Below are 15841 nucleotides of genomic sequence, written 5' to 3' on the forward strand. Positions count from 1 at the left end.
ACCACAACACCAACACACATCACCACCACCACTACCACACATCACACACAAACCACCATCCATAACCACCACACACTACCACACACCCTCACCACACAGCCAACTCACCATAATCTTCCTTCAACACACATGCTACAATTTGGGTCAGTGAATAGAGTGAGGTGAATTCGGGCGGCCGTTTCTGTCACGTGTACTGAAGGACGAATTTATTCTTTTACTCACTAATGAAAGGTTAGGATTCAGGCAGTAATGCGTCACTCAGGTTATAAAACACCACTGGGTTTATGATGTAATGACATACAGGTAAATTGAGATAAAATGTAATATACTTACCTGAGTTATGAGTTTTGTTATGTGAGACAATATGGCACAAAGGACGAAGGATTTTGATCAACTCTACCGAGATAATAGGAGTCGTAGTGTTCATTTTGAAATCCATCATCGGATCATCTACCGTATAAATACTTTTTGGGGGGTGACTTACAAATAATCAACAAACTCATTAACACTATTTTTCTTCCCTATTAATATTTATCCTATTATAAAAAAATAAAATCCATAGACTTAAGTCGCTAAACTATCCAAAACTAAAAAAAATATCGTTTAAGTTTTACGATAAGTGAATTTAATGACGGTAATGATGAGGCAAAGTTTTGATTGGTCAGCAAGATATTATAAGCTCCCAAACACCTTTACCTGTACAGATATTAAGGCATTATTTTATTTTATTTTAGGTGAATATTAATGACAATAAGACTTGATAGGTTGATATTAATAAGACTTTGTTTTATCATTAAGGTACGATCATATCTTGTATAATGGACAATGTTATTCACTATTTAAGGATTATATAACTATAGTATATAATTCAAGGTACAGAATCATAGAGCTATACTACCATCAAAGGATTATTTACCTCGGCTATATAATTCACGATTCAGTAATATAAAAATAAATATAATAAATTCCTCTCGTATTTGGAGATATACCAACTTGGTTAATTATACATAATACAGATATAATTTGCCTGGATGAAAGAATTATATTTTTTTTTCACATTTGGATATTTTGTAGCTTAATGGACAAAAATAATCACGAAAGGAATATAAATATTTTTTTTTTCTAACTGGAGTTGTTTACACACAAAGACAGAAATAGTTTTGGTTATGATTTTGACTGGGAGACTTTGTTAATACATAGAACTGAACTGCCAAGACGATTTTCCCTTACGATTACTACCAGTTGCAGGTATTAATAATTATCCACACTATATAAGCCACCCTCATTCTCCTCTTAACATTCTCTCCTCACTCTCATATTCTCTCCCTCCTCCACAACATTCTCTCCCCTCACTCTCACAACATTCTCTCCCCTCACTCCTAGCATTCTCTCCTCACTCCCACAACATTCTCTCCCTCACTCTCACAACATTCTCTCCCTCACTCCCACAACATTCTCTCCCTCACTCTCACAACATTCTCTCCCTCACTCCCACAACATTCTCTCCCTCACTCCCACAGCATTCTCTCCCTCACCCACAACATTCTCTCCCTCACTCCCACAGCATTCTCTCCCTCACCCACAACATTCTCTCCCTCACTCTCAAAACATTCTCTCCCTCACTCTCACAACATTCTCTACCTCACTCTCCTAATACATTCTCAAACATTCTTGGGGGCTTAACATTCTACCTACAGGAGTTATACATTATCTTATCTCCAGGAATACCAGACAAGTCGTGGTAGATTCTCAAAATATCTTTATTAAACTTTTCCTCGTATCTTGAGTTGTAATGACACACCTGACTCATCAATATGGCATCAAAACTACACTGAGACTTTACCTGAACATAACTTACGAGAAAATGGTAATAAAACAGTATTTGTGAATGTCATGTCAGGTAATTAATGTTATTTACCTGTGATTTATATTATTTATGTCAATTTATACAATGTAGTTATTGTGATGATTTATTTAACGTAAAGAAATAAGAATGTATATGAATCCTATTTTTCCTCTGTATAAAATATATACATTACTTATATTGATTATTATACCTTAAAAAAACATACCGGGTGTTAATAAATCATTTGGTTATGTAAATTGAAAAATAAAATTCAGTAATATAAATGTAACTCAAAATTATGATGTAACTCTAAGTGACTGGCTGTAAAAAGTTGGAATGTATGAATAAACTCGGCATTAAAATTTGACAGGGGTAAGTGCTATGTTGGTGAGTCTTCTCTCCCTCTCCCTCTCTCTCTCTCCTAGATTCCTTCCTCCCTCCCTCAATCGCTTCCTTTAACTCATTTCTTCCCTCTTCACTTTCTTCCTCCACATTCTTCCCTCCCTCATTACCTTCCCCTCACCACCCACCCCTCTCATCTCTCTCCCCTTCCCCTCTCCCCCCACCCCTCTCCCAACCTTACAACCTCATCATTAATCCTTTAGGTTCCTCCCCAGCTGCTTCTTCCTCCAACGCTCTACCCCCACCCCACCTCCCCACCCCCTCCCCTCTCCCCACGTGGCCTCCTCGCGCCTACACGCCCATCAATCATCACACACACGCCCTCCCCCTTCATCCATACGTTATCCCCCCGCCTCCTGTGACCTACGCTGATTTTTCCTCCCTGTATGTATGTATGTACAGTATGTATGTATATGTATGTATGTATGTATGTATGTATGTATGTGTCTCCCTGTAAACAAAACACCACCAGGGGAATAGTTATCTAATTGGTCTTTATTTCGTTTGTTTGGTAGACGTAAGGCAGAAGGATGAGACCAGCACTTAGTTAGACACAGAGGCACCAGTCCAGCAGCCAGGGTTAACCTGTGGCTGTGTAGAGTCTCCTTACCCCTGCAATATTGTGTAGTGGAGTGGTTGGGAGTGGGGAGGAGAGGGGGGAGTGGGGAGGAGAGGGGGGAGGGGGGGAGGAGAGGGGGAGGTATGAGGTAAGAGATAAAGTACAAGGGAAGGACAGAGAGAGAGAATGAGCACACACACACACACACACACACACACACACACACACACACACACACAACACAAGAAATCACATAATCAGATAAACCACCTTCAAACTCTAACAGACAACGCAACAGACTCTAACAGACAACAGTAACAGACTCTAACAGACAACAGTAACAGACTCTAACAGACAACAGTAACAGACATACATACTCGTTGATACTGTACAAGCGAGTAACAGCCTTCATACACACAGACAAGACATCCTCCTACAGACACACCCACAGACATCAACGGCCACAGACATCAACGGCCACAGACATCAACCCACAGACATCAACGGCCACAGACACCAACAGCCACAGACATCAACGGCCACAGACAAGCCACAGACATCAACGGCCACAGACAACGGCCACAGACATCAACAGACACAGACATCAACGGCCACAGACATCAACGGCCACAGACACCAACAGCCACAGACATCAACGGCCACAGACAACGGCCACAGACATCAACGGCCACAGACAACGGCCTACAGACATCAAACAGACAACGGCCACAGCCACAGACAACGGCCACAGACATCAACGGCAGACATCAACGGCCACAGACATCAACGGCCACAGACATCAACGGCCACACAGTCTGCCATGAAGGAAGACGTGAGCTAGGTTGGTGTGCCATGAGGACTGAGAGAGCCAATGGTGCCAACACTCAGCCCACGACGCATCGACCACACTGCTCTCTCTCTCAGGCTCTAACTCTCTTCCTTCCTGTTTCTTCTCTCTTTCCATGTATCTCTTTATTTCTTTCTTTACCCGGCTCTTTAATCTATCTCTTCCCTGTTCTCTTCCCCGGTGTTTTAGTCTTTTTTTCTTATATTTACATCTCTCTCTCTCTCTCTCCTCGGCCTCACTCTCCCTTAAACGCCTCTTTAACTCTCTCTCTCTCTCTCTTTAACTCTCTCTTTCTCTCTCTTTAACTCTCACCGCCGCATCTGCCATTTCCCAACCATCTCTCACCACCACTACTCACCACACCACCACCACCTACCGCACCAACCACCAACACTCACCACCACCACCACCACCACCACCCACCACCACCACCACCACCACCACCACCTACCGCGCACCAACCACCAACACTCACCACCCCTACTACCATTCACCACTTTCACCACATCATCACTCACCACTCTCTCTCTCTCTCTCTCTCTCTCTCTCTCTCTCTCTCTCTCTGGTACATCCGTGGTCAAGCTGTCATCTCCACTTCCCCCAGTCAGCCACAGTCAAAACAACAACAACAACATTCAGAATACAGAACAGGTGTTTAGTTTAAGGCAGCGGGTTTTTTTTACACTCAGATGTAGACCTGATTTACATGTTTACACAATCTCTTTTATGTCGTCTTAGAACGTACATAAGGATTTTTTTTTGGGGGGGGGGAGCGCCAGATTTCTTGTGTGTTGTAAAAAAAAATCTTGAACGAATAAGAATATTTTAAGCCTTTTACTAATGGGACGAGAGTTTTATTTATTTTTTTGTCTCGTCAGATGATTTTATTCAATTCAGAGGCTACACTGTAAACACAAGAGGTTAAACACGAGAGGTTAAACACGAGAGGTTATACACGAGAGGTTATACACGAGAGGTTAAACACTAAGAGGTTAAAGACAAGAGGTTAAACACGAGAGGTTAAACACGAGAGGTTATACACGAGAGGAGAGGTTAAACACAAGAGGTTAAACACGAGACGTTATACACGAGAGGTTAAACACTAAGAGGTTAAACACAAGAGGTTAAACACGAGAGGTTAAACACTAAGAAGGTTAAACACTAAGAGGTTAAACACGAGAGGTTATACACGAGGTTAAACACTAAGAGGTTAAACACTAGAGGTTAAACACTAGAGGTTAAACACAAGAGGTTAAAACACGAGAGGTTATACACGAGAGGTTAAACACGAGAGGTTATACACGAGAGTTAAACACTAAGAGAGTTAAACACAAGAGGTTAAACACAAGAGGTTAAACACAAGAGGTTAAACACGAGAGGTTATACACGAGAGGTTAAACATAAGAGGTTAAACACTAAGAGGTTAAACACAAGAGGTTAAACACAAGAGGTTAAACACGAGAGGTTATACACGAGAGGTTAAACACTAGAGGTTAAACACTAAGAGGTTAAACACAAGAGGTTAACACGAGAGGTTATACACGAGAGGTTAAACACGAGAGGTTATACACGAGGTTAAACACTAAGAGGTTAAAGACAAGAGGTTAAACACGAGAGGTTAAACACTAAGAGGTTAAACACGAGAGGTTAAACACGAGAGGTTAAACACTAAGAGGTTAAACACGAGAGGTTAAACACGAGAGGTTAAACACAAGAGGTTAAAATAAACTTAGTAAGAGGGATTTTCACCACAATAAGAATAACGCAAGACATGGAGGAAAGACGCAAGACATGAAGAAAAGACGCAAGACATGTAAGAAAGACGCAAGACATAGAGAAAAGACGTAAAGAGATGGAGAAAAGACGTAAAGAGATGGAGAAAAGTCGCAAGACATGGAGAAAAGGCGTAAAACATGTAAGAAAGACATAAGACATGGCGAAAAGACGTAAAACATGCAAGAAAGACGCAAGACATGGCGAAAAGACGTAAAACATGCAAGAAAGACGCAAAACATGGAGAAAAGACGTAAAACATGCAAGAAAGACGCAAGACATGGAGAAAAGACGCAAGACATGGAAGAAAGACGCAAGACATGGAGAAAAGACGCAAGACATGTAAGAAAGACATAAGACAAGGAGAAAAGACGCAAGACATGGAAAAAAGACGTAAGACATGTAAGAAAGACATAAGACAAGGAGAAAAGACGCAAGACATGGAGAAAAGACGCAAGACATGGAGAAAAGACGTAAAGAGAATAGTCTGAGATGATGACGATAATTGAGAAGAAATGCGTAAAGTTTTGGTCCAGTTGTGAGGAGGTAGAGGCAGTGTTGTGGGTGGGGTCTGAGCTATGTGTTGGAGGCGGCAGCAGAAACTCTCATATTTATATCGTGAAAAAATTTTTGAGGTCTTTTTCTCGTGTTTACTTTTGTTTATATCATTATCTTTTGTTTTTGTTTTATTATTTGTATCTGGGGTTATGGCTGGTTATAAATGTTTCCTTGTCTATTATTGTATTTTTTATTTATTCTCAAACTGTGTAATTTTCCTTTTCTTTTTATCGATCGTATAATTTGTCACGTTTTTTTCTGAGTCTCTCGCTCTTTCTCTCTCTCCTCATTAATCTTCCAATCCCCTACATCAATTCTCCATGATTCTCACGCCATTCTCCCTGTCTCTCTCAGCTCCGGTAGTAGAGATCATTGATGAGAGAGGAGCCTCGGTACAGGAGAAGTTCTACAAGACCGGCAGTACCATCGAGCTTAAGTGTACCATCAGTCAAATGCCTCAAGCACAGACCTTCATCCTGTGGCGCCACGGTGATCATATGTTGAACTACGACACGTCCAGGGGTGGTATCAGGTATAGTACATCAAGGGTCTTAGGGGGAAGGGGGGGGTCTTTGTGTGGGGGTGTAGTAAGGTGGGTGTTAGATAGTCTTGGTGTGGGAGTGTAGTAAGGTGGTTTTGGTAAGTCTGTATGGATGTGTAGTAGGTGGGTCTTAGGGTAGTCTTTAAAACAATTACTAAAACGATCAATGTTGGTATTTGGTCTTTACGAGGAGTCTTTATGTAAATTATGATACTTTAATATACCCACAGGTGTTGCATTAAGGTAAGTTTTGAGAGTCTTATAGAACCGATCCAATTTACGACGGACCAGAAGATATATCGAATAATTTTCAAAAGACTTAAAGACCAATTAATGAAACTTTTAGACTTGTCGGGAGAGTCTTAAGAGTCATATAACCACACATTCAAGAGGAGGAAGAGTAAGGCTTGACTTAGGAGTGTGTGTGTGTGTGTGTGTGTGTGTGTGTGTGTGTGTGTGTGTACAGGGATATAGAGGGAGCGAGGGAAGGAAGGAAAGAAGAAAGGAAGGAAGATTATAACACATTCAGAGAAAATATTGTAAAATAAATCCTAATCTAACCTAACCTAACCTAGCCTAACCTAACCTAACCTACAGAATGAGACAAGTGCTGTGGTAGGAATCCTTTGAACAGGTATGGGCGAGCGGCACACCTTTACCCACCCTGGCTGACTATTATGCTTCACAAACAGGTATTATGATATATGAGACAACATCACCATAACACAAGAAGAGCTGCGAGGGAATCCGTTATTTGGAGGTTTCATATATAACGGATTTCGATATAATGGATAGTACCCTCACATATAATCCGTTATATGGATAGCTTATAGTATCATGGTATTTGTTTTGTATTGTTTTATATCCTGGTTATTATATCATATAGGTTTATATCTAGGAAGTTGTGGTAGGTTTAGGACCACATGATTATCCTGTTAAACCATCACGTTATCAGTGGTTTAACATTATTTACCTTTATTATCACATAGTTACTAATACCATAACCTGGACACCATCAGACGAGAGTAGAACCATCAGATCAAGAACCATCATTAATTATCATCGTTTGCACCACTACCACGAACTATTTATCAACATTACATTAAAAAAAAGAATCACAAAAAAGCCACCCACTTCAACCCCCCCAAAAGTAATTATTGAAGTATTTACACCACAACGCCAGAGTAATTACATCAAAATACAAATAATTACAGTCATTCCATCAGGTAAAGGTGGATCTCAAGCTTAGATCTATATATTGTTGCACAGCCGAGTTCCCCCAAATTAAATCACGTCCACTAGCGGCATGAGAAGCAATGCATACTAATTTTCCTGTGCGTCTGAGGAAGTCTGGATTGGATTAGATACGAGACGAGTGGATCTTTTTCGGCAACAACTTTATCCAATCGTAAAAGACCTGAGATTTGTATGTGTCTGTACCGTAATATTGTTTACAGATGTATGAACAGACTATTAAAAATATAACATTGTGTAAAATCTAATGAAAATGTTAAAAATTTATCTTTAGTTTAAGAATAGTATAAGACGCTCTTTATATTATTTAAATCTTGATGAAATTGTATATATAAATTAATACATAAATACGTTTCTAAATACAGGAATATTCATGATAATAATGGATGGAATTAATGAATAAACAATGAATTAGCGAATCAATTAATAAAGTTAGCGGTAAATTGAATAATGTAATATAATAATAATAATAATAATAATAATAATAATAATAATAATAATAATAATAATAATAATAATAATAATAATAATAATAATAACTCACTGACTCCTACCACAAGTAACAGTGAACAAGACAAAGGAGGGAACAAGGAGCTATCACATTATTCTCATCACAATTTACTGCCGCTAGCAATTACTTCAGGTTCTTACTGTCTCGTGGATAACTAGCAACAACCCAGCCGTAAATATTCAGCCACTTATCCATTTCAGTTTAGTCATTCAGAACCAACATTACAGATATGAATACAAAAGATACAACCTAACCTAACCAAACCAAACCAAACCTAACCAAACCAAACCTAACCAAACCAAACCAAACCTAACCAAACCTAACCTAACCTAACCTAACCTAACCAAACCAAACCAAACCAAACCTAACCTAACCTAACCTAACCAAATCTGACCTGACCTGACCTACTCTTTCTCCCTCAACAGCGTCAAGACGGACATGAGTTCATCAGTGATCGTCTCAACACTCTTCATAGCCAACGCGACGCCCACGGACTCAGGCAACTACACATGTTCCCTGGGTGACGTAGCTACAGGCAGCGTCCTTGTGCATGTCCTCAATGGTGAGTCAGATACTCTCTCTGAAAAAAAATCCACTGTTGCTTTAACTCTATTCATTAGTATGTAAGTTCTAGTCAATGTGTTAAATCAGTTATTATGTAAAATGCCTAAGACAATATTCCATGTCACGTTATGCCACTAACCTCCACTACTATTTTGCCACTTTCAACCTCTTTTCTTGCTGCCATTAACCCTCAATAACTACTTTCAATTTAGTTCATTTATCACCTTCCATTAAGTTTATTTAATAATTGCCATTAAAGTTATTTAATACTTGTCATTACTGTTAGTTAATTCCTGTCATTAAGTCTTCTAAATTAATTACCAGTAAATGCTATTAACACCACTTAATACCTCCCATTAACACCTGTCATTAGCACCTTTAGTACCAGTCATTAAATCCTTTACTATATGCTATTAACCTTCTAAATTAATTATCTATAACCTATATTTAATAACTATATTCAACTTTATTTAATAATCACCAATAACGTTAATTAAATACCTGAAAATAACACTATTTAATTACCTGTTGATAATTCTCATTTACCGTCAGTAACCCTCTCTCTCTCTCTCTCTCTCTCATCATTGCCTCACTAACACCTATGTCCACACACACAGGAGAACATCCAGCCGCCATGCAACACGGCTCAGGCACAAAGGATCTGTGTTCACTCTCCTTAGTGCTGGTGCTGGCTGTCCTGACCACCTTACTCAACACTCTTCACGCCTCCCATGCAAGATGATCTCCTAGGTCACCTGAGCCACCCAGCCGACGAGGTCAACAGGAAAGGTCAAAGGGACGAGGTTAAAATCGAGTGAAGGGAATGGTGGAGGTTAATGAGTAGTGGTTAACGAATGAAGAAGGGTTAACGAGTGATATCAATGGAGGGTGTTAAACGAGTGGTGGTTAACGAATGAAGGCAATGGAAAAGATTAACGAGTGCAAGTTAACGTGTAAAGGAAATTAACGAGTGGGGGTTAACGAGTAAAGGAAATTAACGAGTGGGGGTTAACGAGTAAAGGAAATTAACGAGTGGGGGTTAACGAGTAAAGGCAATGGATAAAATTTTACGAAAAAAGTCAACGAGTGAAGAAGGTTAACGTGTGCAGATCAACGAGTGAAGAAGATTAACGAGTGGTGGTCAACTGGGGGAGGTTTAAATCAAAAGGGATAAACTTTGACCTTGGTTGACCTCTGATGTATGTATGTCTCTCTTGGTCTTAATGGTTTTGACCCGGTTGGTGCCCCGCAGCTACTTCTGTCATGACCCTAGTTCAAGTATTACTAGTTTGTACCGTGAGGGTGAAGTGAAGAAGAGTATCCGGTCATAGGAACTGGTATTTGGATCAAACAGTCAAACAGTCAGACAGTCAATGATCAACGCTATAACCTTGATCAAAACATTACTGACTGTATGTATTATGTTAAGTGAAATGTACATAACTGATATATATATATACAAGTGGTGTTGAGTGGTACACAGTTATGACTTATGTGACTGTCAACTATATGCTGCTGAATGTAACAGGAGATAAATTTTTGTTGAGTGTATGACTGGAGTGGACTGTCGTGTCGGTCTGAGTGACAGGAGCTTTCATACTAGTAAATGAGAAAGATAAAAAACTCGTGATTGCCTCTGACGTAAATTCTCTAAAGTGACAGAAATAAAAAACACTAACATGTGTGTGTGTGTGTGTAGCATAAAGTGGACACACTGAACTGCGGCCAAATTTGCGCAATATTGAACCTGCTCTTCCAAAACTTGTTCATCTGTAACTAAAAATAAGCCCAAGAAAATAATGATCAGATTAGAATAGTAAATACCGTCACCTTAAAGAAATAAATAGATGAAAATACCCAATGAATGGACACAGTCTAAGTGAGATGACTCATTTTTAACACAAGACATTTTGCTGTTACATTATACAGCAGTGAACAGCAAAAAAAAAATCAGAAAAAAAATACTGGAATATATACTGGCGTTTTGTGGAAGAAGAGAATAAATCAAACAAAGAGGATGGAATATACAGCAGAGAGAGAGAGAGAGAGAGATGTACCAACTCCTGTGAAAGAGAGAATGTTTACAGTATAGTGGTTGAGGTTCTTGGTCACTCTGAGAAAACGTAGAGGTATCGTAGGAGCTCTGGCCTAGAGAGTCAAGCATCCAACACCTACAGAAAATATTACACAAGAAATAAATAAAAAAAATAACAATGAAATTCTAGCCAGACACGACCATGTCACACCAGTACATCAGGTAGAAATGGCGGCGACTTTAGCGTAAATAGTGACAGTAGACGAACGAGGAGGAGATGTTCTCAGACCCAGCGACGGCGAAGGGAAGTAAATGTGAGGACTTTCACTATATACCCGCATAGTCTCTTATACTGTACATGTCCACTCGTATCATTTGATGGTGATTTAAAACGAAAACAATAAACTTCATTTACCCTTCATAACTAAAGGAAAAAATTATACCTCAATATACATATATATATATATACTGTAATCAAAATTATTATATTTTCTTCCGGTTATGTGTGGCTAAAGAAAAATATCAATCGAGTTTGTAGTGAATTTCCATCTGTTGTTTATGTCAATTGTGATATGTTAATTGTTCTATCGTTCACCAGAAGTAACTGAAGGTGTGAAGTATTGTCTCTGTACAAAATGTTTCGTAATATTATTTTGACAGCGATAAATTTGTTTGGTCCAATACTTAATAAGATTTCTGTGAGAGAAACGTTGGCTGTTTCATTGTGTCCGGCACGTGTGGAGTCCTCAGTGATCAGGTCCAATAGATTTTTTGATGTTGTTTTAACCTGAAAAAAAAAATATTGAAAATAACTCTAATGTTTTGATGGTCTATTATGGTGGACTGTGTCAGGTTACCTGCCATCACCTCTCGTGGCAATATGATGAAATAATCAGCTTTTACTCAGAATAATTGATTTTATTTTTATCAAGTGTACTGATGTGTGATGTACAAGTTGTGTGAAATAAGAAAATGTTATACTGAAAAAAATATATATATGATGAAAATTAAATATAGCAATGCTTAAAAAAATCTAAATGTCACAAGTCATATTTAAAAAAAAGTTAAATTATTGTAATAAATATCTTGTGAAAAAAACGAGTTGCCGATAATAAATGAATACGAAATGATCTTGTGCGTATATATAAAAGTGTGAGTTTTTTAACTATTGTTCAACAAGTGACTAAGGAACATAGACATGGTGTGTTACAGGGCACTGAGGCTCAACTAAACAGTAAGCTGATAAAGTTAGGTAGAGTCTTTAGTTTTCCACTGAGGGAGTCTGTACAGAATATGGTCAGTGACATTACCCAATTTTTTTACAATTTCTCGCTGACGTGTAGGAGAGGGCCGCTACCTTCTCTCCTTTATACGGAAAACTTTCACAACTTTCCCGTAGATAAACTTTCAGGTCGTTTCTGTTTTGTGTTGATGGTGTTCAAGACAATATATACAAGAATATTTTCCCCCCTGTAACTATGACAGACTCTGGATGTATACACGAGCTCTACTAACTCAAGTGTGTCTGAGCTCTACTAACTCAAGTGTGTCTGAGCTCTACTAACTCAAGTGTGTCTGAGCTCTACTAACTCAAGTGTGTCGAGCTCTACTAACTCAAGTGTGTCTGAGCTCTAAGAGATTCTTTTATACTCTATATATTACCTGTTGTCGTGTTCCGTAATACATATGTATAACGTCTGGGTGCTTGCGATTTTTCTCATGTATCTTCGTTTTGTAGCGGAGGTGTGTAGTGCGTCAGGGTGTGTAATGCGTCAGGGTGTGTAATGCGTCAGGGTGTGTAATGCGTCAGGGTGTGTAGTGCGTCAGGGTGTGTAATGCGTCGTGCGTCAGGGTGTGTAATGCGTCAGGGTGTGTAATGCGTCAGGTGTGTAATGCGTCAGTGTGTAATGCGTCAGGGTGTGTAGTGCGTCATGCGTCGGTGTGTAATGTCGTGTGGGTGTGTAATGCGTCAGGGTGTGTAATGCGTCGTGGGGTGTGTAATGCGTCAGGGTGTGTAATGCGTCAGGGTGTGTAATGCGTCAGGGTGTGTAATGCGCCAGGGTGTGTAGCGTGAAGGAGTGTACATACAAGACCTGCGGTATTGTGGTGCCGCAGGTCTCATGGATGATATTGTTTACGATTCACAATTTTAATATATTTTTTTTATTAATTATATTTCTCGACAGAATCGTTACCATCAATTCGTAATAAGAAATAAGTTTCATATAATTTTCATATTTAACCAATATTATGTCAACACGGTAATTACTGTTAAAAAAATACAAATGAAAAAATAATAACGAAAAATAAAAGTTGATTGTCAGAATAAACGAACAAAATCGAGAATCCAAATTTATGAAAACACGATTATTTATCCTCTACACTAATAATAAATTCGAGAGTTATATAACAATTGATTGAATATTAAACCAAATACACAAACAACAACTAAAATAATATCGTAATTAAAAAAAAATACTTAATTTCAATTAGGAAAAAGTTGATTTACGCCAATGACGAGAAGGAGAGATGGATTAGCAAGGGAATATCTGATAATACGGAATCTGGATTAAGGGAATTAATATAAACGGATTATGGATTATAGCCAGTGTGGATTTTATAGGATAATTTACATCTTTTTGAAGTGGATAATCGTTTAACTAATGGATAACAAGATAAGTAAATATAACGACTGTAGTGAAGTTATCAAGTAGGGTGATGAAGAAGGTTAATGATAGAAAAATAGAACAATACATTTTTTCGATAACCTGATGATTAGACATCCCAGTTTATTTCACCTCTAGATTAACCTAACCTAACACTATCCTTATGTAAGTAAATCTAACCAAACCTAACCTAACCTAACCTGACCTGACCTGACCTGACCTGACCTATTCTAACCTACAAAACGATACAAAATCAAATTACTATATATATCTTGATTTGCCTCAAGATCAGACACCCCAAATTATTTCACCTGAAGATTAACCACCCAAACGTTAACCCAAATTAACCTAATCCTCTTAAGTTGTGTTAGAGTAGTTAACCTTCAAGTGAAATAAGATCAGGAGGTTAATTAACAGGTGACACAGGTAAACTCCAAGTGATACATGATGAATAACACACAGGTATTAATGATCATTTACCTGATGAATAATGTAAATGAATAATAATAATAAAGCTACGAATAACTGATGTATAAGTGAAGAGACCAATAGCAGGTTATTATAATTATCTTTTAAACATTATACACTGTGGCTTAAACATTAACTTATTCATGAAATTACCGGTTTATATTTAGTTCTTCTTAGGTTTATTTCCAGATCAAATTGATTTATATTCTACGTTTGACTAATAAATCCATTTTGATAAGCCATAATCATAATATAAACTGCTAGAGGAAGTTGTGAATAATATTAATGAAAGATAAATGTGAAATAATCTACTTAACATAACTCGTAAATAAAAAAGAAATATGATTCGAAAAGGCAAGTCGCTGATTGGTTTAGGTTGTGTGACGAAAAGGCAAAGTCGCTGATTGGCTTAGGTTGTGTGACGTCATTGAAAGAAAAACAGCTGTGTTCTTGGTTATAATGAACGAGTGTATAATATATTCCTACTTTTTGTTTTCTTCCTCAGCCGATTATTTTACATTTTGGGAATACTTACAGGATAAAAAAGACTGTAGTTATAGATAATAGAATAAGTCCACCCGTCCGAATTATAGAGAATTATGTGATGTCCTGAATAATATTATCTTTCATCCAAATTATACCAGAACAAATATTATTCCTACAACTAAGTATAATCTTCTTTGCGTTCGATAAATTATACCAAACTATCAAATAATTACAAGGTTTCTTTGGGTCAATATAGAGTTGTTCTAGAAGATGTCATTTTGGTGCCGAGGTAGTTAATGATGTCATAGTATTGACATCATGGTCACTCGATGGTTTTAATCTCAGGACCAAACTTGAGGAGATAGGAGATGTGGCAAGAAGGAGGAGAGAGAGAGAGAGAGAGAGAGAGAGACAGATTGATATTCCATTCGTGTACAATATTTACAAAAGTTGATGATTGATTGAGATGGCAAGACGCATCCACTTACCCCTTGTTAATAGACAAAAAATATATATATATAAATAAATAAATATAGATATTTTAAACTTTCAATTTATTTAGAAATCCATATTAGGAGATGGATTTCTGTAGAGCTGTATAATGTAGTGTCATTTCATGTTTGTTATTTTCCCTTAATCCCTCTATTCCACCCCATCCCTTCCTTCCCACATCATTCCCTTTTCTCCCCCCTTCCATTTGGTGGGTCAGATCAGCCCACGACTTTGTACATATGGACTAATGATTATGGAGAGCGAGGTGTAACGAGACGGTAGTACCTAGTTTGCTGATGTGATTTTTGTATTTGTAAATATGTTTTAGGGTTTGTATGCAGCCAATAAACATGTGGATCATCCGTTTACAGGTGTTTCTATTACCCCCTTCATGTCGTTTACAGGTGTTTCTGTTGCCCCCTTCATGTGGTTTACAGGTGTTTCTATTACCCCCTTCATGTGGTTTACAGGTGTTTCTATTACCCCCTTCATGTCGTTTACAGGTGTTTCCATTACCCCCTTCATGTGGTTTACAGGTGTTTCCATTACCCCCTTCATGTGGTTTACAGGTGTTTCCATTACCCCTTTCATGTGCTTTACAGGTGTTTCTATTAAACCCCTTCACGTGTCATAGTTGTTTGTGAACGACTTTATTCCTATACAGTTAACATGAACAGGAACTCATAAAACTATCTATTCTTGGGGTGATCGATGAATTTCAGAATGAACACTACGACTCCTGTTGTCTCGGTAGGGTTGTCAAAATCCTTCATCCGTTGTCTCATAATTTTTCAACACAATTTTGTATAGATAGTTTTTTTGGCGACTGTACATATTGT

The 15841-nt window shown here is 38.1% G+C and overlaps 1 protein-coding gene and 1 long non-coding RNA gene across 4 annotated transcripts in view; both read left to right on the forward strand.

Annotated features, from left to right (window-relative positions):
* Positions 1-9925, forward strand: part of LOC121867299 (titin homolog) — a 90338-nt gene extending 80413 nt beyond the window's left edge. For all 3 annotated transcript variants that reach the window (XM_042367208.1, XM_042367200.1, XM_042367215.1), the window contains exons 7-9: positions 6340-6517; positions 8717-8853; positions 9473-9925. In XM_042367208.1, coding sequence (XP_042223142.1) covers positions 6340-6517; positions 8717-8853; positions 9473-9597 — 440 coding nt within the window. In that variant the 3' untranslated portion in view covers positions 9598-9925. The remainder of the gene's footprint in view (positions 1-6339; positions 6518-8716; positions 8854-9472) is intronic.
* A 2801-nt stretch (positions 9926-12726) lies between these two features.
* On the forward strand, positions 12727-15368 carry LOC121867316. The gene is made up of 2 exons (XR_006089112.1): positions 12727-12775; positions 12900-15368. It is a non-coding gene; the product is annotated as an uncharacterized LOC121867316 (long non-coding RNA).
* The last annotated feature ends 473 nt before the right edge of the window (positions 15369-15841 follow it).

This window comes from Homarus americanus, unplaced genomic scaffold, assembly GCF_018991925.1.
Source record: "Homarus americanus isolate GMGI-L3 unplaced genomic scaffold, GMGI_Hamer_2.0 scaffold32583, whole genome shotgun sequence".
NCBI classification, from domain to species: domain Eukaryota; kingdom Metazoa; phylum Arthropoda; class Malacostraca; order Decapoda; family Nephropidae; genus Homarus; species Homarus americanus.